This window comes from Poeciliopsis prolifica, unplaced genomic scaffold, assembly GCF_027474105.1.
Source record: "Poeciliopsis prolifica strain line A6 unplaced genomic scaffold, Auburn_PproV2 SCAFFOLD029, whole genome shotgun sequence".
Lineage (NCBI taxonomy): Eukaryota > Metazoa > Chordata > Actinopteri > Cyprinodontiformes > Poeciliidae > Poeciliopsis > Poeciliopsis prolifica.
In genome coordinates, this window is record NW_026562404.1 from 2,393,830 (window position 1) to 2,419,941 (window position 26,112).

The 26,112-nt window shown below is 37.4% G+C and overlaps 1 protein-coding gene across 3 annotated transcripts in view; it reads left to right on the plus strand.

Moving 5' to 3' along the window:
- pex14 (peroxisomal biogenesis factor 14) overlaps positions 1 to 26,112 on the plus strand; it is a 61,769-nt gene that overhangs the window by 14,392 nt on the left and 21,265 nt on the right. Inside the window, exons 3-7 of one of the 3 annotated variants that reach the window (XM_055049651.1) lie at positions 11,047 to 11,131; positions 18,849 to 18,974; positions 23,651 to 23,734; positions 24,359 to 24,417; positions 26,008 to 26,110. In XM_055049651.1, coding sequence (XP_054905626.1) covers positions 11,047 to 11,131; positions 18,849 to 18,974; positions 23,651 to 23,734; positions 24,359 to 24,417; positions 26,008 to 26,110 — 457 coding nt within the window. The remainder of the gene's footprint in view (positions 1 to 11,046; positions 11,132 to 18,848; positions 18,975 to 23,650; positions 23,735 to 24,358; positions 24,418 to 26,007; positions 26,111 to 26,112) is intronic. The other 2 variants (XM_055049652.1, XM_055049653.1) reach the window with 2 other exon arrangements.

Below are 26,112 nucleotides of genomic sequence, written 5' to 3' on the forward strand. Positions count from 1 at the left end.
ACAGAGTTCACATTTTAAACTTTCTTCTCCATTTTATATCTCAACTGTCTTATCGATTAGCTCAGTTAGCATGGCTGTGGTTCTTGAGACATCAGTGTGTGTATTTTATTGAAAATATGGATCTTCACTTTTCCAAAAGACTCCTCTAACATTTCCAAATCCAATATGTTCTATAAAACTGATGATGAAAACTTAGAAAAGACTAAACAGAAACTTTTCTGTTCTCTGTTTAGTCATCCTGTTTTCTTCTCAGTCTTGCTCTCGCTCACCCCAAGGCAGCCTGAATGAAAAAATCGGGTTACTCTTATATGAATACAATTTCATATAAGATAGTTTATTAAACACCTCACTAATACTGCAAATGACTACGTTTTCTCTGAGTAAGAACTCCAGAAGTAAGTTATTTCTGTGTCCTGGTGGCTGTCTATTTCTATAAACAGTTCTGAAAGTCAGTGACAAGGTCAACAGCGCTGATCATCAAAGGCATCTCATGTGTAAAAGAGAAAAAAAAGTCTGCTGTTCTCCAGATTGTTCCAATCTGCGTCTGGGAATTATGTTGCGAAACCTGAAATTTGTGTTTGAACTTCTCAGAAAAGGCGGATAATGTTCAGGTGGGGCAAATAAATATGCTTTTGTCATTTTCCAACCACCACATCCTTCTGTGTGCAACCGAACAGGTTAAGGAAGGTTGAAATAATGAATTCTTATTGGAACTGATGAGCTGTCTTTTCTTTCTTCCTGATTGGGCTTAATGAGATGAAAGGCAAATGCTACTTCTCTGACCCTGCTTTCTTTCCTACTGTCAGCACTCTGCTGTTTGTGTTCTTAATCCATCCTCTCACTGTTGCTGGTCGTTGGACACCTCCAGAAAATGAGATCTGGCTTGTATTTTCAAAAGAAAAGAAACAACAACAAAAAACACAAAGATGTAGGCCCTTAAGTTTCCTCCCTCATTTGGTGGTGATTTCATCCTGACTTGTCTGCCACTGTAGATGTGTGGCCCATTGTCTTAGCAAGTGTGTCTAAATGTTTCTGACAGGTCTCAGTGAAAGACAGGCCGCAAGGGTAAACTGCCAGCGCTTTTCCTCCCCCCCTTCTGCTTGGCTTCACTCCATCCTGCCCTTCCCCAGTAGATGGCGATGTTTATCTTCTCTGGCTGAGCTCTGGACTAGATGCGTCTCTCTTAATACGGCCCATCCATCCCATCTCTCCGGCTTTCCGAGGAAAGAGGGGTCTCACCCTGTGTAAAGGGTCATGCCACCAATTCCTAGTCGCCTTTGAAGACCATGAAATTGCTGATCCAAGACACATGATTAGTGTATTCAACTTGGTGACTGGAGAAGAGCTGACACGTGATTACAATGTCAGTAGAATGTCACAATATGTTGAGCTGTCTTTGCGAGGACAGTTCAATACTAAATGTCTAAGATGCAACAATTTGATCAATAAGATGGCACGTTTGACTCTGGCTTTTTTACTTTTTAAAAGTCAGCTGGCATAACTGGAAACAGGTGCCAGCAGATTGCATCTTCCCCTCATTTCATTCCTTCATTTTCCTATCAAGGTGTTTTAGTTCAAACTTGGCTCGCTCTGTTCCGTACTAAAGGTGTGTGTGTGTGTGTGTGTGTGTGTGTGTGTGTGTGTGTGTGTGTGTGTGTGTGTGTGCGTGCGTGCGTGCGTGCGTGCGTGCGTGCGTGCGTGCGTGCGTGCGTGCGTGCGTGCGTGCGTGCGTGTGTGTGTGTGCGTGCGTGCGTGTGTGTCTGTCTCTCTTTCTCTGTGGCTGAGCGCCTCCCCAGTGAGTGGAGCGGTTTGGATCACTGGAGGAGGATAGGCTTGTCACTGTAAGTTGCCCGTGACAGAGGCAGCTCTTCCTCCTGACACCACAACACAACTTCTGTGGTGTGTCGCTCGGACACAGGCTCCGCATTGTTTTCCTGCTGGTGCCGCTTGCATTTTGCCTCAATCAGCTAATAGGATGTGAAAGGCCGACGGGCCTCGATGATATGAGGGAAGACGCACGGAGCGGCGGAGGTTTTAAGAAAACAGTTTGTGTTTCTTGATGTTATTATCCTGGTCATGCAGTCGCTGCCTTCTTTCTCCAGTTGCAGAGATGGACAAGAATAAACACACAATGGTTTTGGAGATTAGGGTATTGAGGTTGTTGCCTTGTTTTTGTCTGAGAAACTTTTGTGTACAGCTGTAAGTTAAAGTATCATCAAAGTGTCATTTATTTAAATTCATAAAGGAATATTACACACACAGTATTATATTTTAGGCATTTCTCCAGTTTTCAATTTCTTTGAAAACGACACAGGACCAGTAAAAAGATGCCAAAATAAAATTAGTAAAATAGAAACTTTTGACTTGATTTCAAGAAGCTTAGTCTTCCTTTCCATTCTGTCTCCCTCCTCCTCTTCTTCCTTCTTTGCCATCACTGCAGCCCCTCCTCCAGAGTCTGGGCCCCTGGTATCCAAATGAAATGTAAAATTGCCTCCATCTAAAAAGCATCCTTTATACCACTTAACCAAATCCACCCCTTTTTTCTCCTTAACCCAGGTAAGACCCTTCCAATAGTGTCTCTGGTTTAGTCATAGTAACACCAGTATTACAATAGTTGTACTTTTTATATCTGTGTGTGGTGGTTCTGGTAAACACTGTGAATCTCCCCCTCAAACTCTAGAATGGGCTTTTCTTTACTGTCCAAAGTTGAGGTTATCACTATAACTTTTTCTACCACACATTTCCTTTCCCCTCAACTTTCCATTAACATTCTTTTATATCTAAGTCTTTGTGGAGATTCAACGTTTTTAACAAGGAGCTTTTGTGGCTTCCTTCACTTTGATTCTTTTCCGTCCAACTCAACTCAGCACTATTTGACTCGACACAATTTGTGGCGTTTTTCTTTACAATGGAGCACCACCTAAATGTGAGTGGGTTTGTCAGAGCAAGGCAGCTTGAAAAATAACGAGACATGATTTGTATGTGGCAAACCACCGTCAAGCTCCCACTATATTTTCTCATCAGCCACCAGGCACATTTTTGTGCCGCTGTGTTGATTTCAATGTTGCATTTTTTTCCTAAAAGGATCAGAAAATGCTCAGGCACTATTATGAGTTTTTAAAGGAGACTTTCTCGTGACTCAACCAGTGACGCCACACCGCAGCCAATCAGTGACCAGAAGTCTTCCAAAATTGCATTTTCAGATTGACTTGGCTCGATAGATGCTGCAGTTGAATTAATGCTAAAAACCTGAGTTAATACGAAGTACTTACTGGAAAACTGCAAAACCTGAATGAATTAGGCTCAAGTTGAACTGAGCCAAGCTAGAGGAGAAATGGACTCATGTGGAGGGTACCTATGACTGCTTGACACATGTCAAATCAACAGTTTTTCCAATGATTACGTAAACAACATAATATTTCTGTGTTTGAAAGTAGTCTTTTTCGATTGCTGTTATCTAGTATTTAATTGAATGAAAACTGAATTTGGGGTTTTCATTCACTTAAAGCCATAACAATCTAAATTAATATAAATGCAGGCCTGAAATTCATAATTTCATCCTCTAAAATATGACTTTCATTTCATGAAGTTTAATCAAATTTTTTAACTCACGGTAATGTTATAATTTATTGACATACATTTCTATGTAGTTGAAGTTGAAAATATTTTGGTTAAGTCCGTTTTTAATTTGCACTTTTTATCGACTAAACATATATACTTTGTGCTTGTTGGCTCTAAATATAAATTTCACAGTTTGAATTAAAATATAGCAATCTGCTAACATTGTGATATGCCTATTACACAATTTGACTTTTTCTGAGTAACTAATAATCACTTGCAAAAAAAAACTTTACTAATAAATGCATTAATAAATTAATAATCATTTGTAGCACCTTCCAATCATGCAGATTTGCATTGGAAACTTTTGAGGTCATAGCTGAATGGCACGTACAATGATATCATCAACCTAGTGTCAGTGCAGCTTTTGTTTTGTGAGATAAGACATTTCTGTTGCAAAATCAGTAGCCATGATCAGTGATGATTGATTTTATATGAAGGCCATCGCGTTTTACTGGTTTTTAGACATTTTCCGATATGTCGATGTCTCATTTCTCAACCAAACCTTTTGTTTTTCTCTGATGCATTTTTGAACCACATTATGAGCTCACTCTTAGTGTTTTTAGTATCAAACTGAGCTGTGTTTTTTTTTTTTCTTACTTTAATCTGCTTTCTCTGTGGTACTAAAAAGCATGCGGCGCTGCTTGTCACAGAATGTCATCGCTGACTGCAAAAGGAGAAAAAAAAAAGAAAAAGAAAAGCTTCAAATTACAGGAAAGAGGCACTGCATTAAAGAACAAAGGAGATCGATGGCAGTACATTAAATTTTATGCGAATGGAAAAAAAAAATCAACTAATTAAAATTGATTACTCCTGCTTTGTAAATGTGTTTCTGAATTAAATTATTGTATGAAAACATTTTGACCAATTGAGGAGCTGAGGAAGTATCCATTACTGGATTGCAGCTGAGAAGGGGCAGGAATGTTTTGTGGTAGCTAAGTAGTTTGTTGTGCTCGACTGTGAGTCCCCCTCCTCCCCGTCTCCCCCCTCTGCTAAAGTGCCATGGGTTAATCTCTGATGACCCTCATCTCTCAGAGCAGCTTCAGACTTCACCGTTTGGGCCTTTTACCTGAATTAAAAGGAACATGTGAGTTAAAAATGGAAAAAAAAAATAAAAAATTGGAGATGTTGCTCCTCTTCAGCAAGAACGGTTCTTTGGGCTTTCAGGCCATCATTGAAGGGGATGTCCTTATCTAAACTGTCATCTATCTCTCTAGTTTACTAAAGGCAACCCCTGTCAGTGACACTGACAGTTGCACAAAAAATAAAGTCAGAGCTGGCTTCATATCTGTTGTTAGTTTTGCTCAGGCTTTAAAGAAAAGACACCACTTTGTTTGTTTTGTGTTGTTCTTAATGCCCTTGTACTTCACACAAAAAATCAGGTAAACCCTTTTCTGACTAATGATTATATAAAAAACGAGGCAATTGCACGATCTGATATACTCGACGAACTGAATCATAAAATGCGTCTGATCGTTGCGGAAAGTTTCTGAAGAACAAAACGTGGTCTCGTCTGTTTTTTGCACAGTTTGACAGCGTCCTCGTCGGATAAGTTACTCGGCCTTCTTTGTTTCACGCCCTCAAACCTCATTCAACGTTTCCATGTTTGACAGTGAAGAGCTTCTGAATGGAAAGTTTGGTCTGGAAACGTAGTGGCCTTTAAAAAAGAAAAAAAAAACAAAACCTTGATTTCCGTCCAACAAACCCCCACCTCCTTTACAAATTGCATAATGTGCTTTTGATGTCATGTTTGCAGCGCTGCCCGTGGCTCTGTCACTGATACTGTGCTGTATGTTGTTATTTTTAAACCTTTGCCTAGCAAATGTCAATGATGTTTTCCATGACCCTTTTTTTAATCTACTGAAACGTTGGGTCTAACCTTTAAATTTCAAACACTGGGTTCATTCAGTAATGATTAACTATATTAACTATAACACTTGGAAAACTAAGCCGCTTTGTATTTCTTTTATAGCGTGAAGATTTCTTGCATTATAAATTAATCTAATCAGAAAAACAAAGAAGTAATGAAGCTTCATCCTTTTTTGGGGGGGTTCATCTCTTACCGGTCCTTTAAAGCTCCGGTGTCTGACTGTTACCTAAATGGTTGGGTCAGCATCTCACTTCCTGATGTCTCCCAGGGTCAATAATTCCCCATAGCCGCTCCCATGAGGCCTTGCCTTTTCCTGCTAAAGGTCAACATTAAAGCAGGGAAGGTGTCACAATTAGAAGGCCGTTTAAACCTGCTCTTTTAAAAAGATTAAAAAGCACCGTTGGCCACATCAAGCAGTCAGGCGACCAAAGGAAATACAATAATTGCATTAAAACTTAATTCCTCTCTTGCAGGGCTCTGATATCAGAACAGTATTGGGTTAAGTCATTTAAGACTGCTGCCCTAATAGCAAATCACCCGTGAAAGCACCAAATTAATATAAAGCTTCATTTTTTATTTATTTATTTATTTATTCCTTTTTTGCCGTCTCACATTGTCTCGCTTTTGGTCCTCCAAATTTGTGTTCGAAGAGGGGAAATTTGAGACCATCCTAACCCAATTTTTGATCATGTCTACCAGTCTGTTATTATATCAGGGGCACTTCACAAATGCACAGGCCAGGGCAATTTGGAATGAATTGATTCACACTGAGAATGAATCCTATACTTGCTAATGATTTTCTTTTAGCCCTCGACTGTACTAAGACCCAACTTTTTGTTCTACAGTGTCCTTAATGTCTCTGTAAAATGGACCACAAGGAGTTATCCCGTACATTGAGGGATTGGTTTTTGTAAAAAAAAATTATAAACTAAAAGATAGTGACAAATTAAACTAAAATGGCTTTAAATTGTTTTATTAATCTGTTTTGGATTAAAGTCAGATTTAGGATGACAAATTTGTGTAGCTCTTTTGATGCATCATTTAGCAGTTGTGTAGGTCTGTGTTTATATTTTCTTACCATTTCTATAGTTTAAGAAAAACTGCCAGATTGATCTTAGTCGTTGGTTCCTTAGGTTACAGCGTAATGCAGTATTCCCCCTCACATTTTAATTGGAAACTTTTACTGCTAAATTATTGAATAAATAGACAGATGAGCTCAACAACAAAAATATGTATTTTTGATCTGTAATTTCGGTTATTTAACCATCAGATTGTTGCTAGTGCTATTATACCACCTCAGCTTTTAAGTGTTTCAGTAACTAATGATAATTCATGTCTTTGAAAAAAATACTTCTTTACAAATGTGAACCATGGACGCTGACTTTGGGATTGGGGTCGTTTTTGCTTGGTACAACTTGTTTTGTACTCAAATACTATTTTAGGCCTGAATAACTTTGGTAAAGGGCCTACTCCGGTTTTCACAAAGCCTATTGCAAACAACAATAGTCTTTTCCAGTGTCCCATCAGTATGTTTGAAGCAAAAAGTAATGCCAGTGTACCAAGAGAAGCGTCTTTTTCATCCATCGCCATTGTTTACAAATGTGACTGAGGCTTCATACAGGCCTACTAAAAACTCTTAGGATCTGGACTTTTGCATGTGAAAAAATTATGACAACTGTGGTGCTGAATTATGGAGAAAACATGCTAGTTTTACTCAAGATCACCATGCCACCAGAATCATGGATAAACCCATGTAAATATAGATCACACCTTTTTTTCTATTATACCTTGTTTTCAAATCAGTGGACTTAATAAGCTGCCTTTTGATTTGAGCCGAATTCTTCACCTGAAACCTCTGTATTATTAAAAACAAACTGAACCACTTGGACAAGTCAGATTCAACACATGAAAGATAATTTAAGGCTTTTCTGTTCTGTGGAACAGATCAGATACTGCAAGTGTTCAGGTAACCTACCTACTCCCCATAATGCACATCTACGTAACATCCATAGGTCTTGCGGTACGTTATAGTTAAGTGCCATTACTAGTTAGAGCAAAAATATACAACTGGTTACATGGATTCCCTCAGGCGTCCATCCCTGTGGTTCGAACTTAATTGGATTCCAGCCTCATTTCTCACAGTTCGAGGCATCACCGTTGTAATTTTCACACAAGTGCAGTGCAAAGTCTGGTCCAATTCAAACTCAATAACATTTCTGTAATCTTGTCTGTTCATCAAGTTCACTCTCTTTAAGTGTATTGGTTAATGTTATCTCTTCCTGTGATTGAGTTTTCACCTCTTTTTCAGCTTTACCTGACACTTTATTGGTTATCTGGTTTGCAAAGATTATTGCACTTTTCATGGAGCACTTTGGTGTATTAGTAGTCAAAGCTTTACAAAGTTTAACAGTTTTTCTTTAAGATTAACATTTACTAGTTGTCTGCCAAAAAAATGTATAAAATTCTTCAAATTTTTCATTATTTTTTTTATTTATATTGGCAACGCAAATGCATCTTGTACTGTTATCCATCATGCGCACCCTAAAAGCCCAGTGGTGTGCTACCCAACACTATAAATGGGGTGATCCATGAGTCAATAACAAGAGTGAAATCAGTGCAATGTGGTTATAATTGATTGAGATGTCTGGATGGAACTTGTGCAAAGCCTCTATGTCATCTGCTAAGAAGTGCACTTTTCCTCTCCCAGAAGATCCACCACTACGGTTATAACCAAATGGACATTTGCTTCATTAGTCTGCCGCTGAGCAAGCTGCGGTCCTTTCTGAGGTATCATACTTATGCCTGTTAACATTGATACAATTTTCTTGTCAATAATTGGACAACTGAAACTTTTAGGGCAGTGTAAACAAGGACTGCTCATTCAGCGTATTCTTTTCTCTAATAGGTCATTACCTCTTATAGAATCTGCACCACTTTGTAGTTTGTTGGACTGAAAAATTGGAATATTAGATTGATTGTCTTATTATTATTATTTTTTAAGTAACCACTTGCACTACATTCATGCTCTTGAACCTTTTTCACGTTTTGTCATGAATATGAACTTATGAGCCAAAGTGAAGTAGTGCAAAGCTTTGAGGTGGAAAGAAAATGACACACAGATTTCAACATTATTGCTTAATCCAAATCCAGATGAGTGGGTGTGCATAAATTTTCATTCCACTTTAATCTGACACCCGTAAATAAAACCCAGTGTACCTAATTGCCTTCAAAAGGCATCTAATTAATAAACAGTCAACTTATGTTTAATTCAAACTGAGTGGAAATCCAGCTGTACAGTGAAGGCCTCAAAAGTTTGTTGGAGCACATTAGAGAACAAACAGCATCATGAAGACCAAGGAGCATAGCAGACAGAAAGTTCTGAAAAAGTTTAAGACAGGGTTAGCTTCTGAAACAATATTCCAAATGTTTAGCAATTATTGAAGCAAATTCATCTAGAAATGAAGAGACCATGCAAACACACTAAATATGGTCTACCATCTAAATTGACAAACTGGACATTATTAATCAGAGAGGCATCATTTATGTTTGCAAAGGGATTTAAACACACTCTGTGAGACATGGTGGTAACAGCATCATGCTGAGAAGGTGCTTTTCTTGACTGGGAAGCAAGACGTACCTGGAAAGATAGATACATAGAGAACAGTACCAAAAAAAAAGCTTTTACAGCTGCAAAACGCTTGACTGAGCCAGAGATTCACCTTACTGCAGACAACGACTCTAAACATATAGCCAAGCGCTTCGGTTGGGTGGTTTAGATCAAAGCATATTTATTATTCATCACTCAGTTAGAGTGGACCAGTCAAAGAATTAAAAATTGCTCTTCATTGATGCACCCAATTCAATCTGAGGAAACTAGAACTGTTTTGGAACGAAGAATGGGCAAAAATGTTACAAGTGTAAAGCGGCTGGAGACAAACATAGGTAGACTTGTGTTTATTAATTTTCAAACTACAATTATGTTCCTTAGTTTTCTGGTTTTCATTTGTAAAATATTTTAAAAAACAAGTTTCTTCTCTCTTTTTCTTCTTCTTAAAACTGGAATCTGTTGAAATATCACAGAAAACTAAACACATTGAAGTTTGTGGTTTTGACATAAAAACTTCAAAGGTTAAGAAATACCTTTGCAAGGTCCTGTTCACGAACATGAAAATTGTCAGTGTTTTGAGTGCATCTTCTAGCCCAAAGCAAAGGTTGCGGGTTCATCATAAAAATGCCATCCTCTGGTTGTCACCATAAAAGTTGAGGGTGCCTAATTTTAATAAAGATGCAGCCATTTCCAAACTGCACGCATATTGTGAAACCTTTTGAACGCCATAATCTCTGTAAACTAGTAGATTTGTGTGAAATCATTTTGCACCACATACGTAAAATTGCTTTGCTTCCTTGGAGTCTACTCCTGAAGTTTAGAGAGGGCCAGCCAGGTTTTCAGAGAACCACAGTCGATCATTGCACCTTTGTGACAGAACCTCAGGTTTTTAAACAGCTTCCCTGCCACTTCCGTCCCTCAAACAATTTTAAACTACAATTCTTTTGGATTGAAACTGGTTCACAGTATATGCAATGCATTACCCAAAATGAATTACCACTGGCAGGGCGCTCAATCACTTTGTATCTTTCAACACTAAGAGAAAAGAAGAGTAATCAAAACCTTTCAAGCTATTAGAGGGATGACTTTTACAATTGAATCATGGGGACCACAGGTGCGATAATAAGTCATCGAAACCTCCCCTCCAGTGTGTTTCTCCGTTCTCTGTGTTCCCTACATATTTATCCATTTTAGGAGGCGCCACTTCATGGCGCCCACTTCAAATTTATGTTTTAATACCATTTGAGGAAGATGCCCCCCACCCCCACCTCCACCACCACTACCTCCTGCCTCCAATTCTTGGAAATGCATACTGGGTGGAAAATTAAGGTGCATCTCGAAGGAAAACATAATAGAATCGATGAACGTGGTGCACTTAAAACTACTGATGTTCTGATGCTATTTAACGTTCTGGTGCATTAACGTTTCAAGTCATTACAACAGTCAGGCGGGGTGATTTGATCACGGCAGGTTTTTAACTGGAAGAATTACAGAAGTTTTCTGCCTCGGATTCTCAAGTTATTAGATACAAATGATCACCTCTGCATTAAGTATAGATTTTCTTCCACTGCGCACTTAAGAATGGAAGTTTGTCTTTAAGAGGGTAATAGCAAATTAAGCTCCATACTCCATTTGTCCGGCACTCCTGATGGGCTAATTTTATAACTGCTGATTTGGTCATTCTCCACATTTAGCAGGAAAGTGGTCAGGTGGTCTTTTTCCTCACTACTGACTGCGAGGGGAGACAGAGGGAGGGGTTGTAAATGCAACTATCAGATGGAATCCATTTATTTTTTTTTTCCCCTTCTTTTTAGCTGCGGTGGATTTATAATGAACCTTTTTCTTAAGGAAGGTCTAGACTCTTGTTTAGAGTGTTAACAGCATCAGTTTCCTTTAGGGTTACTCACATTACGTGATTATGTGGAAATAAATCCGATTTGTCTCTTTCCAGGTTGCAACTGCCGTAAAATTTCTGCAGAACCCAAAGGTGCGCGAGAGCCCCCTGGCCACCAGAAAGGCCTTCTTGAAGAAAAAAGGTCAGACTTTTCTTTAATGTTTGCCAAATCAAGTTTTAATAAAACTATTCAATGTTTGTGTTTCAGTGTTTTGTTTGTTTCCCTCTGGTTGGTCTGGACCAGAAAGGTCAGAGATTGCAGCTAAAGCTTTTTGCTCACAAGGGGGTGGAGGGTGTTTGGTCCTAAAAAGGGGTCGATTTAGCTCCATAGAACAGGATTCAGGCCCCGTGAATGAATGACACACCAGTCAGGATGCTCCTTTGGGTTCAGGAAAATTAATATTGACAAACTCCCCCTGAGTTTTCAATGGAATTATCAATATTGCCTCCTAGCATTTTAACCCTTTTACTTAATTTAATGGTTATTGTAAATTTGAGCGACTGCACAGTAAGGGTTTCTGACAAGGGAAGGTTGAAATATTCTCTGCCGTCTAACTTTTTTTTTTCTTTTGTAATTTATTCAGACATTTCGCATTGTAGAATATGGTTTGTGTAATAAAAAAGGCACACAAAAAAAAGTTTATTACGCTGAACTCATTAAAATCGGCTCGATATAAGGCAGCTGTTGAATTGTAGATCTGTGGTTGAGCAGTGATGACAGAGATGTGGGAGTGTGTGTGCGTGAGCCCTTACGACAGATTAACTCTTTGTGAGGAATGTTTTTATTGTAACTGGTCGTGAGGCAGTTCAGTACTTAGGGGACTGTGTCAGTACAGTGCTGGGGGACTCTGCCTGCTGCATTAGAAGAACCAAACAGTGAGGAGTGAGCCTAAGAGCTCTGTGACTTGGGAAGGTAACCTGAAACCAAATCCATGTTGGCCTGCTGCTACTACACACCTCTCATATGACTGTAATGATTGTTAATATCTCTTTACATTTCTTCATCTTTTAGCCTCATTATTGATATACAGTTCCCAATCTGCTGTTGTTTTCCCAAAGCCCGAGCCAGATGATGTAATGCCGTGACTCATTTTCTTCCTATTTTCAGCTTTGTTGTGATATTTGTGAAGCCCCAGCATCCAAAACGGTTTGCTTTTACTGCACTTTACATCCATGAAATATGTATAACCCTTTAATGCAGATTTATTTTGGTAAATCTCTTTCCACTGTAGGTCTAAGCAAGAAGCCTTGATTTGCATGAAGACATTGATCATAGGGAGAGAGCATACTTATGAGAAATGAAGCACTAAGCACAAAGTATGTTTGAGTAGCTTTTTGCGCTACTCATATCTCTGGACTTTTATTGCAGAGTTCCTTGGCAAGAACCTGGAAATATTTTAAGTTTCAATAAAACTATCTGCTTGTTATCATATTAGTTGCTGCTTTGGGCTTCAAGTTACACTTCTGATTACTGTATATTGTTTTGTCTTTTAGTTGCATCTAACTGTAAGATCAATTGCTGTATCTTTGAAGTTGTTTTTATATGTAAAGTTGCACAGATGTAGTGGATTCCAGTCAGGTCAGTACATTCAAATTTCAAGAACCATTTTACCTAGTAAATATTTAGCATTGTATTTTGGCCATGTACAATGCCAAAATACAACTTAATCATTTTAGTCCACAAGCTAAAATGATTAAATTAGCATTGTTGATTATGTAGGATTTGACCTGTTGATATAGATTTGGGGCAATTACTTTTTTTCTTTAGGAGCTATCATATGAAAACAGCAGTCTAAATATTGCTTTCTAGGCTAGGACACATATTGAGAGCAGAAGTCAAAGCATGGTTTGTGTGAGGTAAAACATTTGCCTTAAAACACAATATCTGATTCCAAGATCACCAATGTTAGAGTCAAAGTAGCTTTAGAATGACTTCATCTGTTTAAACGTGATTTAAATGGATCTCTCTCTATGTATAGAAATGAGCCTAGCTTTATACAACATGTTCGTTTTTTGATGTCTACAAGCTCTTTGCTTCTTGTTGTTGCTAACTTGAGCTACGTTAAACTTTTGCAGACAGCAACAGACTAATACTCTCCCTGCGTCTTCACCCAGCATGTGTCTTCTCAACCTTTTGACACAGAAACTCAATCATTTCCCCCATTCCGCAGTCGCCACAGAAAATGTGTCACTCTTAATTTCTAATACAGTTTAATGCCATATTTATGTAAATACTTCTCGATTTTACTCCATATTAGCAGCCAGAAATGTCAAAGCACACATAAAATGAAACAATACCATCTCCCTGTAGAGTGGAATTTAAATTGGATTCCTCTTGCTGCCAGCGCTTACGCCGGACAGCTGATGAAGGGGAAAATAGGGCCCACTTTGATTGCATGTTGCAGAATCTTTACACAATAATCTCAGTCGTGCATATTATTTTCCAGCGTATTTGGTGTCCTGATCTGCATGGAAGGATGCCTCTCTGGATACATCTCTCTTTTTTTAAAGTGATCATAATAGCGTGGTTTATTTCAATATTCATTGAAAAATATAATTTTCTGTTTTCCTTTCTCCCGTCAATTTCAGAGAATGAATTGGCCATTATGCAGTCCAATATTCCTTCCTGCCCTTCTTAAGTCCTTGAAGTTGAATAAACTGGCTGAAATATTGAAAGTTTGTCACTTTGATGGAGTGAAAATCAAGATGCTTTTTGTTCTGTGACAGAAGAGTGCAAATGAATTGCATTTTCCACTGTCATACAACAATCTTGAAGCAATTTTGCTCCTCGCAAAGCTCTGTTAAATTTTATCCTGTTTGAGTGAAATATAATGCGCGACAGACGAGTCTAGGAAATTGTGCCGTCTGTGTCTTCTACAATTAACAGTTGTAACAACTAAAAGAGCATAGAGCCCCATTTTGGCTCCACCATTTAGCCCAGACAATTAGCAGTTTCACACATAATTACCACAAAAATCAAATTCTCAGGACAAAGTCAAGAGCATTTTCCAGCTTTCAACGTGTCACTTTGACCGTGGACCCAGAACTGACATCACTTGATTACAAGGCTGAACGTAATCAGAGCCGAGGTTCTCAAAACTTTTTCAAAAGCAATACAACCTCAGCAAATACATGTTTCTATTATGTTTTTATATACATACGTACACACACACACATATATATATATATATATATATACATACGTACACACACACACACACACACACACACACACACACATATATATATATATATATATATATATATATATATATATATACATATATATATATATATATATATATATATATATATATATATATATATATATACATATATATATATATATATATATGTATATATATATATATATATATATATATATATATATGGAGAGACAGAGATTTTCTAGTACCTTACTAAGAGTTGATCAAAGGAAAATACATGATCAGGAAATATTTTGGTCGATATTGAAATCATGCATATTTCCTCTTTGAATTGTGAGAAACTGTGTAGATTTGTCAATCTGTTAACAAATCTGTCTGTGTAATACCTTTATAATATCTGCAGCATATTATAAAAGGTATTTTAACAAATGAAATGTGGCAGACTTTTACAATCTCTAGAAAACAAAATAGTAAATATAAATATATTAAGTACATTTATATATGTTTAAATTACAAGAAAACAAATAAGAAATGTATAGTCACAACTAAAAAAGTAAAAACGTAAGTTAGCACTGCTAGTTTTTGATAATTCCATACATTTATTTAAATTTTGTCAATATTTCTTCTGGTGTCCACTTTTACTTAGAAAAAAATTAACAGCTTACCTGAAGCTGTTTAAAAAATCATAAGTTTTTTTTAAACATAGGGCTTTGCATCATATAAATCACGCAAAGCCCCATGAGGCTTTGCTTTGCGGACCCGCCTTTTGTTTTCATGTTACCAACTCATTAACCAACTTTCGTCAGAGCTTTTAGGCTATAAAATGTGTTTGTGTTTGTTGGTTCTTAAATTAGCTCCATATTCGGTAGTATTTTTAGTTTGTCTTTACTTATAAAAAAATTGCCAGTTTTTTCCCGAGGAAACCATTACTTAAACCAATACAGTTTAATTTAGATAAAGTAAAGAATAATTGTAGTAGAGGGAAACATTAGCCTATAAAATACAGTCCATTTTGTATCTGTAGGAAATCACTTTTATTTTACATTTGAATGCCTTCCTGGTTATTATTGTGTTGAATAAATAATACTAATAGATTTCACCCTGAGAGGAATGCCGACGGACCAGGGTCAGGGGGATTACAGGTGGGCTTTTTGTCTGTTACCATACCTGGTATGAAGGTAAGGATAGGGTTCATCATCCCAGATATTAATAGGATGTTGTTTGTAAGTGGGGTTATGTGACTCACCTCTCGGACAAAAATGACAATGACCAAGGCCTGTGAGGAAGGTAAAGGGATTGATGTGGTTATAAATTACTCCACGGCGCCACCTAGCCGAGGCCTTGCCCACTTTGTCATCAGTACAAGGCAGTAAAGCAGGGAAATGAGCACAGAGTCATATTTTTAATACATAAATGAATACTCTATGAGAGTGGTCATTATTTAGGGCATGGCATTTTCAAGCGGTTCTACAGAACCAAACGACTTGTATAATCCCCCTCGTCACGGCAACGTGAGAAACTGACTGAAGTTTTCTTTAATAACCCATTGACCTCCATCTATTTATGACCCCCACTGCCATGCTTGTTTTTTTTAAATATGATATTCAAAATGCAAGTAATTCTCACTCAAGGGCAAATTCATGCTCCACGACGTGGAGGGCAGCAACAAAGGCATTCACCTTTTATTACACAAAATATTTTAGTAAGCAACTTTTATAATTGGCTGTCCGAGCTGGGTCCTGACCCATAAACCCTAGAAGTGCCAAAATTGGAGAAATAGATTTAATGTTAGAGCCTTGCTGCCTCTTTGCCCTTAAAAGATGCCCAGGGAATATGAGCCTCTGAAAATAGAGCTGTAAATAACCTGACGAGCAATGGGTTTTCCTTTAAATAAATACCGATCAGGTTTATGTTGAAAGACAATAGAAAACGTTGCCCAGATATGCAGTTTACAGTATTTATAGCTGTAATATCGAGGTGCCAGCACCGTAATTTCATGCCCCAATGAGAATGGCAAGGTCAAAGCAAATGCTTTGGCAGAGCATCTGCTAATACGGTGACTCATAAACAGGCACTACGTGTATCAGGTGCAGCAAATAATACAGTATAATGAAATACAGAATAGCTTTCCATTATTGTTCTTTTTTTATGGTGTCGTCATTAGGTATAATTTATGTCTTAAAAATTCATCTCCCCACAGGTCGATCTGAAATGGGGGTCCAGGGGTCATTCCACAGGTTTTGGAACCCATAATAAATCCCCAATCCCTTTTTTGTCTTTTCCTTTTATATGTAAAACTCACTTTCACCTCGTTCCTTTTTCTTCTGGATCTAAGGCTTCTTTTATTTGTTGTGGTCCTCCTCTCAGCAAATAGGCAGATCAGAGCCTACAACCAATTTAGCGAGCTGTAGTTTAACTTGAAAACAGGAATTTCCATCTTTTAGATTATATACTTCATAAAATTGCAATGCAACATCAAAGATGGTGATGGCTATTAAAATGTACATATATTAATCTCAGAAGCGGCCCAAATGCAGTTAAAAAAGACCTTACGTTTCAAGGAGAAACTGATTGTCTTTTATGCTATTTCTTCCCTTTATTTGGGTAAACTGAGATCTCACTCAATAGTCTGTCACCATGCAGTCTGCTGTGGTCAGATGAATCAGGAGTCCAGGGACACATTATTGCTTATTTGACTGTGCAGTCTCGCTACACAAACTCAGCACATGACTTGCACCACTTCCTGGCACTAAAGACCTGCTGTAAACTGTAGCCTTGCCAAGATTTTCATTTAGTTATCCAACAGTTTTCACGGTCAGTACTGTGTGAATTTTAATAGGTGACCAGAGATCATTTATTGGCATAAGTTGTTTTGGAGATTTATGAAGCAAGTTGATTTTGTGCATTTTTGTTTGTTGATACTAAGAGAAGATAAAATCCTTTTTATTTATTTATTTTTTATTTAAAATTGAGCCTGATGTTCTGACTAATCTGACACTGAAAACAATTTGGATTTATTAACAGATACTCTCATTGGAAAAATTGATTAGTAAATAATAAGTAATTTAGTAAATATCGCCAAACTGAATAATAAAATATTTTGCTTTGGGTTTTTAAAGCATCAACAAATGTTCTTAAGAAAAACTATTAGAATTGTTTCAGGAGATTTATAAAGTTAGGAGATTTATGAAATTATGTTGTGAGGTATGAATTTATATTACTAAATTTATTCTAGAGCTGGTAAATATGGAAAGAAATCCTATCACAATAACATTTTCATATCAAGTTTCTATTTTTATAAATCTTTTATGTTCCCTGGACCTATTAGGTGAGAATTGAAAATACAACACTTTTATCATTTTTATTTGATTTATCTTTCACTTTTTTTAAAGTTGAACATGTCATAAAACATGATTTAAGTGCTTTGAATAAATAAGATGTGTATTTTAAACTAAAATCTTCAAGCATTACAGGGGATCAGAACAAAAACTGAGTTTGTTGATGGCTAAAATAAAAAATGCATTGAAATGCAAGTCCTCAAAATGTTTCTTTATTATAGCTCGTTTGCGTATTGGTCTTTTAAGAATAAGCAATGAAAAACATAGGTAAAAAAAGTAGTTTTTGTGTAGTGAAGGATATTCAAAAGTCAGTCAATTGTAAAAAAGTAAATTGCATCTGACTGCTTTCCATTTGCTTCCTGTTTCCCAATGGATGAAGAAAGATGTGTCGATTCACTAAATCATCAAAGACAATATTAAGAAATCACTCCGCCCTTTAATAAACAAAAAATAAGTTGTTGTTGTTCTAGTTTTTTTTTTTAACATTAGTCGGACCCTTTTAAGCTAAATCAAGAAGGACTGCAATACAATATTTTTGTATTGTTCTTATTACGAATCAAATATGATTCAGTATTTTGGAACTAGGCCTCGTTCTTGCTTGTTGTCTCTAGCTTTCCTTTTAATTGCTTTATTACAAATGGGTTAACGTTGTTTTTAATATAGTTTTATCATAAGTTGCGTAATTATTTCCCTTTGTTTAGACCAAGATTCTCATTAAATGATGAGACCCACAGCAATGGCAGCATATGGTAGCTGAAATAAAATCCTTTCTTGCCACAAAAGGAAATGTTCATATTAGATTTTTTTCTCCTCCTCCTCTCCAATTCTCCATCTGGGAGCCCTTTGCAATTTAATCATCACTAAAATCATTAAAAATATCTGAAGATTAAATTATATTGGCATTTGCAAAATTATGTAATACATTTACATTACAATGAAGAAATTAAAATAATGCATTTTCGCTGTCTGGGGTGTATGAAATCTCCACATGGGAAATATAACTGAAGAAATGGACAGACTCTTATTTTCTTTGCCTTTGGTGGCAGTTAATAGGGTAGCAGAGGTTCAGATTTCATTGTGTGAACCTTTCTGCACTTCCTTTGATGGATGTCCCAAAAAGTCTCGATGGTCTCTCTGAATTATAAAATGAAAATGCATTTTTGAGGAGCAGGGCAGGTTCAATTGGAGGAGATTTGAAATACTCTCTGAATTGTACTTAAAAGATTTGTTGGAAGCTTGGGAAGTATATAAAGTTAGATTATTTTATCAAAGGAGCCATTTGGTTTTTCACCTTAATGTGCAGACGTTGAGCGTGCTCCGAAGGTATTCAAGGGTTCATTCGTGTTCATTTCAGGACTCACTGATGAAGAGGTAGAGTTGGCCATCCAGCGCTCTGGCAGCACAGAGGAAGTCCTGCCTTTGAGCCCTGTGGGACTCCAGACTCCACCTTATGCAGCTCAGCTAACTCCTGTACCACCCAGTAAGTACGTCTTGTAGGCAATTTGTTTCCCTATGAACTATTGGCTAATAATTTAGCATAAAGTCAGTCAGAGATGTTCAAGTCCAGTCCTCGAGAGCAACTGTCTCACAATTTTTAGATGCCTTCCTTCTCCAAAACACTTGAATCCCATCATAAGCATTCACTTCTTCATTGCTAAAAAAAAAAAAAATTGATTTAAAAGTTGCAGGCGGCTGATATCGCTCCACGACTGTACTTGGACACCCCTGCAGTAGAAGATCAACTGATCTTATGAATTTTTTTCTACCCATGAATTTAGTTAGCTGAAGATAGTTAACTAAGCCTGGAGCAGTTTCTTTTGCTCTTCACTTCTCCTATTTTAAAAAAAAAATATATTATACGGTCTAAGGAATGAACAGAAAATGAGTCAAAAAAAGAAAAAATATGAAACACAATTTGCTCAACAAATACAAATTGCTCAGAAAATACAGTTTGCCTGTACTTTTTTAAAGATTTGTAAACCTCACATTATTATTGCACAGGGGTCTATTGTGTAGGAAAAGCAAAAAATAAAAATACACCATTTGGTTTAGATTACCTTCAGACTACACTTCTTTTGACAACGAACCAAACCTGGACAATACCACGCTGTTATGACAGCTGCTCATTTTGCATGCTGTCGCTGCTCTGCATGAGCAGCATGAAAGTGTGGTAGGCCGTTTTAACATTTTATCAAAAACTCACCTATTTCTGACTCCCATTTGACTTGAATATCTCTGTAGTGAATGTTTCCTCTTGCAAGATCCTCTTTTCACAATCTTCGTTGTAGAGAGGAACAAAGTACTTGTTGAACAGTGCAACTGCCATCCTAGTACACCTGAATGGGAAATGTAATGTCCTAGAATGCTATTTGAACAAGCTGTTCAAGGCTGTTGGAACAGCTTGTTCCAATGGACTGGAACTCCATTTTGAATATCTGAATATTGATTTTAAGTATAAGAAATTGCACTGGATTGCTTGTTTTTCTTTCTTTAAATGTTGTCCCAGACTACTAAATGTCACAATGTCTTGCCATAAGCGAGTCAGTGAGGCTACCACCCTGTTGCTCCATATGAATTAGACAGATGCTGCAGTACAGGAGGAAAGAAGCAGAGCAAGATTGAATGAATTGCTTCTGTAGCTGAAGAGAATTTAATTAATCTGAAATGAAGACCAAAATTGTTCATACTGCTAGCAGATTTAGCTTTAACATAAATTTGGCATTTCACCAACAGCATTAATATCACTTCTAGTCAGAAGACTAGAAGTGATATTAATGCTTTGGATAGGCCCAGCAAAAGGCCTGACTGAATCTGTTGAACTAAATGTTGGGGTAATGGCAAAGAGGATCTTGCATTTATTTTTGGGAAGAGTATTAATCATTTTTGATATGCCATTTTTTAAAAATAAAATTTTATTTAGCATTAATACAACATTTTTTGTGTTTTGGTATCACTTGATGCCTATCTAATTTCTAACCAGAAACACACTTCCTGGTTGAATGAGAACAATTTTTAAACAAACTCTAACAGGTGTATGAATAATAGGGGTCTATTTCCAGTTAAGAACAGGAAATACCTTTTTAATTCACTTGATAGTCTGTTTGCATTTCACACTGTAAGGAAACTGCACAACTTTTTTGTGTGCTTGTGCACCAGATTTCATATTACTCTTTATTCCTGGCCAGATTAATCAGATTAACTAACCTGTTTAACTTTGACCAAACAGCTCTGTTATCTTTAGAATAACTGGCTCATTGCAACTGGATCCTGACCAACTTATAAGTAGTTAAAACCTCTTGTTTGTGACTTTTATATTTAGGTACACTTTCTTATTTTAACTAAATCAACTTGTTTTTGTCCACGTTACAAAACTTGTTAATTTCTTCATCTCTTCATTTGTTGTTACAGATGTCCCATTCAGCTTTAATTTATATGCTGAAGTTATGTAGTTAATTCATTTACCCCAATTTTAAAGACAAATGAAACATAACAGCACACATATGAAGCCCATGACGTCCAGCAGTGTTCTATTTCTGTTGGGGTCCCAGCATGGCAAGACCCTACACCACAACCTGTATCTTTATTACTTCAGGAGGTTGTGAATCCTCTGTCCACTGATTTCCCAATGTAGAATGAAGTCCGCATAATGCTTAACCCATATGACAATGATTCCAGATGTATTCCACCCTCATTTATTACCACACTGTCCTTGACTCCCCGGCATCTCATGTTTTGTAATGAAAGTGATGTTGATGGGATGGCCATGTAGTTAGGGAGACTCGCAGCTCTCCGTCCGTCGTAGGGGGGTTTTATATCAAAACGGCTATAAGGGAGCTGCATAATGAGGTGAGAGCTGGTCGTCTTGTATGGGGGGTCATGCTCAAAAGAGGGGGCTACCTGCCTCTGATGTCCTTCTTATGGGGACGGTGCACAGGGACCCGCATCCATCTCTGTCGCAGTAATGGATACTCTGATCTCTATTTCCACACAGTAGAAGGACAGGAAGGCCTCCACTGAACCCAATAAATTTGAGAGGAGATTGGAAAAACGGGGGATGGAGTCCACGGTTTCACAGCCTAAGTGACCAAATAAAAAAAGAGGAAGATGGCAGTTTAGAAGTGGGAAAGAAAGGGGGAAAGACAAAGGAAGAATGAAAAGCCCTAAAGCAGAGGGGGTAAGAGCAATGGGTGAGCCCTGGTGATGCATTCAGGCATCATCAGGGTCAACAACCCATCCCAAGGACTTTCAGGCCTTTCATAAGCCTGGTATTCTGGGATGGCTGACAGTTTATCCCAGCTTTAATGTTGATGAAGACCCAAATTTATATGGTTATCATATGGATGATTTAAAAAAAAAACATTTCAATGGGAAAGGTTAGAGGTTCACCGAATGGCACCTCAGCAGTGAAACATGCCCTTGAGGGAGGAAAATAGAACGACATTCACCCTGGAAATATACCATACATTTCAGCCTGAGAGGGTCTTCCGTTTTATTTGCATGTAAAATCACAAGTGCTAAGGTAAAAAGATCAATGTAGTTTACTCACTTCAAGCCAGTAAACATGCACCACATAACCTATTAGGTGAAATCAGACTTGTAATAGAATCTCAATGGTGTGCTTCAAGTGGGGTTAGCCTCAAATAATTTGTATTCATTTTTCCCCTCGCTGGAGTAAATAAAAGAAAAACTCGCATGCTTCCTCCAGACGTGTTGCTTAGTGACATTTTCAGTTGAATGCCTCTCTTAAGTGGGGAATTTCCACCTTGACAGGCAGTTGGCCTACCCAGATGACAGCTTGCACAATGACACACTTTCACATCATCTGTCACTCAGCAAGACAGTCAACTTCAAAATGCACAGAAACACTCTTTTATGTTTTTGTTCATCTTGGGTGCTTTCTGTGCAAATACTGTTTATACTTAAAAATATATATATTTAATTCTAATCACCGCAGTTTATCAGATATTCAATTTAATCATGCTGGAAATCTTTTTTTATTTAGTGACTTTGTCAGTCATTCAAACCTTATTGAGTTTGATAAGGATTTTAATTTATAGTCAAAGAAAAGAAAAAAAAAACAGCAAATAACTGTAGAAGGATAAATGGTTCATAACGTTACAAATGCAATCTAAAAGTGTCTTCCAAGTCAGTAATTTGTAGAATCACTTTTTTTGGCTACAATTGAAGTTTTTTGGAGTATGTCGGTATCGGCTTTATACATCTAGGTATTGACATTTTTGCCCTTCTGCCTTTGTAAAAAACAGAAAAAAGCTTAAGTTCAATTACATTGAATGTCTTCCCATTTCCTACAGAGGAAATTCTCATTGAATTTCCTACAGAAGTCTTCAGCATTATTATTATCAGCATTATTCTGCCTCCACCATGTTTCACTGTGTAAATGTATTTTCAGGGCAATTTTCAGTGTCCCACTGATTATCCCACGGATTAGTTTGCATGCAAAAGCTAACTTTTGCTCTTGTCTGATCAGAGAGCCTTCTTCCAATTATTTCTTCTTTTCACTTACTTCTTATAACTCCTCCATACAGACCAGATCTCACAAGTAATTCCAGTAGACAGATTCTTACACTTGAGCCATGGATTTGTGCAGAGTCTCTTGACTGCTTGTCTGATTAATGCTCCCCTTGCCCTAAGTTAGATAGACTACTATATCTTGGTTGTTTTTCAGAGATGTCAGATTCAAATAGTGGATGGAACAGAGCTTTGTGACATGTTGAACACTTGGAAGATCACTATATTACCTATATCTACTTTAAACTTTATTCCTGGCCTGTCTGCTGGATTTGTTGGTTGTCATCGGTTCACTAATATTCCTGCAGACCTCTGACGTATTCACAAAACACACAAAAATCACACATATATGCTTGGATTAAACTGCAGAAATGTAGAGAGCTATGTGCCATTCACGTAGAACATGTTGTGGATCCAATGTGACAAAATGCAAAAATGTCATTTCTTTCCATGTCAAAGTATTTTTCTTGGTTGTTGCTCATGAAATATGAGTGTAGTATCATTACTTTATATATGCCATTATATTTTGGATATAATATAGTTTGTTTTATCTAAATATCAGTGTTTAATCTCTCTCTCTTTTTTGAATTTGATTTTATTTTTTTATGTTTTTTATTTTATTTCCAGCAGGCTACAGATGGAGAGATTATGGAGCGCTCACCATCATTATGGTTGGCATCGCATTTGGCTTTCATCAGCTTTACAAGGCAAGTCCTGCCACACCATAATGGCCGTTTCCTTCCTCAATTTCATATCACAGTAAAAGCTCGACTCCACGCTGCATGTATCTCCTCTCCTTCACATTGCACTGAAATATGTTCACTTCAGCCTATGACAAACTGAAGGCGCCACTGCTTCACGCAGCATCACTCCGGTCTTGTTTTTGAAGTAACCATGCTTGACGTCAGAGCATGATCTCATTCCATCCTCTTATTTTTCCTTTGAAAAGTGTATTTGCCAGCACAGCACAGAACTTGTTTTTGGACATATTACAGACTAAAATAAACCCCCTGATTTTTATTGGGCTTGAACATGAGCTCATGAGGTTCCTTGTCCACAGTGACACTAATCCCACAGTGCTTGTTGGTTGTACTCTAAATGGCATGTGGAAACCATTAGTCTAGTTTTAAAAGAGGCCAGGAGCCCTAGCAGTAGTTTCTGACCTAGATGACAGGCAATTTCACTTTTTGTGTGTTGGAGAGAGAAACAGAGGATGTAAGATGGCACATGCAGCAAAGTTTTCTTTAGACGCCTTTTTGCTATCATTTATTCTCCCCACAGAGTGTTTTGTAAGGCTGCATGAGCGCATTCCTGATCTTCTGTGTCTTCAGGCAGAAAAGCACACAGAGTCTCAGCCCACAGATTCCGACATAGAGAAATGCTTCCCTTGTTTGGTAGGTGGGAATCCCTGGTGGGATGGCACAGGTTGCTGTCATGTCACTGTAGTGTAGCGCCAGTCGCACCATATGTCCAAGATTCTGTGCAGACTTTATTTATGTTATGGTCTGCCTTGTAAACACCACACTCACAGCAACCCACTCATTAATTACCATGTGTTGACACCTTTTTCATTTTTAATTTTTTTTTCTCTTAAAAGTGTTTATTACTTGCACTGGTGTGGCATCTTGCTTCTTGAGTTGGAGAGAAAACCCGGCAAAGGGTCTGAAACTGGGAGTTATTTGTTTTCCTCCACGAAGTGTGTGAATTGCTTTGCAAAAGTATTCGTACCTCTTTTGTATCTTGTTTTCATATTTTTTTTTACCTTGCAATTACATTTCATAATCTGGATATCCCCTGAAGACCTCACAGGTTTGTTTGTCAGTAAATAAATGGCATTACAAAGACCAAGCAAACAGGTCAGCCAGATAGTTATATAGCTTTTAAATCGGGGTCGGCTCAGAAAACATCTCCTGGAACATTGTTCAATTCATCATTGGGAAAAGGAGAGAGTTTAACAAAACTACTAATCAACAGGGATGTCTGGTCAAAGTATGTGGTCAAAGCGACATGCCAGGGCAGAAAAAACTTTATTGGAAGCAGCCAAGTGGATCATAGTTGGTCTGGGGAAGCTGCAGAAATCAGTTACCAAGATGAGTATTATTCATGCTGTCAACAGGCTGCCCTTCATACAGCAATAGCAAGAAGAAAGAAATTATTAAAAAAAGAAAGAAGCCACACAAAGTAGGGTTTGCAGATTTGCAGGGGACACAGCAAAAAATAAACAAATTAAATATTTGGCCTTAACAGCTATGTGTTTGAAATATGTTTCTACTAATGAAATTGATTCATAGAGAATTAACTGCAAATGCAGATTTTTATTTTTATTTATTTATTTTTATTACATTTTTGCTATACTTACTTAAATGAGATTGACCCATATGGTTGTACCTGGCTTAAAGTTTAGGGAACATAAATACTTTTGTAAGCCCCATATAGTATGAACATTCAGGAGTTAACAGATTCAGCGGAGAAATACAGAAGACAATGTTGGCCTCACAGTGATTAATAAATGCTTTCTTGAGCCATTAAACATTGATAGTATTCATTTTTGTGTTTGCTGCTGCAGAGAAATTATTTTGGTACTGTTGGTTACAATTTTCAATTTCCATCAATGTGTTTTTCCAGACATGAAATGAAAGATACTCATACACGATTTGTAACCATTTTCCTTTTTATTCATTTGCCTATCAAATTACTTAATTGAATAATCATCTATTAATGTTTTTGATTGATGCTCAAACTTACTAATGATTGGAACAATAAATGTATGTAACCACCTTCATTAACAACCATTAACACCAGCTCTGACTCTTTGCTGTTGAAAAACACACAAAGTTACATAGCAGCTTTGACAATCGGCCTTGTATCCAATCAGGAAAGCCTTCTTTGACCTAGCATATGGAGGTGGCCTTGTCTTTTTCCTCATCTTTCTTCTGCTTTCCACCAGAGAGAAGTGTAATCTTGTGCCATGCTTTTAATTGCAGAAATACATCCTTCCCCTCATTATGGGGAGCCGAGAGGACAAGAAGCATCTGCAGAGGATGGAAAGCAACATTGCAGCAATGAGTGGCACGCTGACACAGACAGGT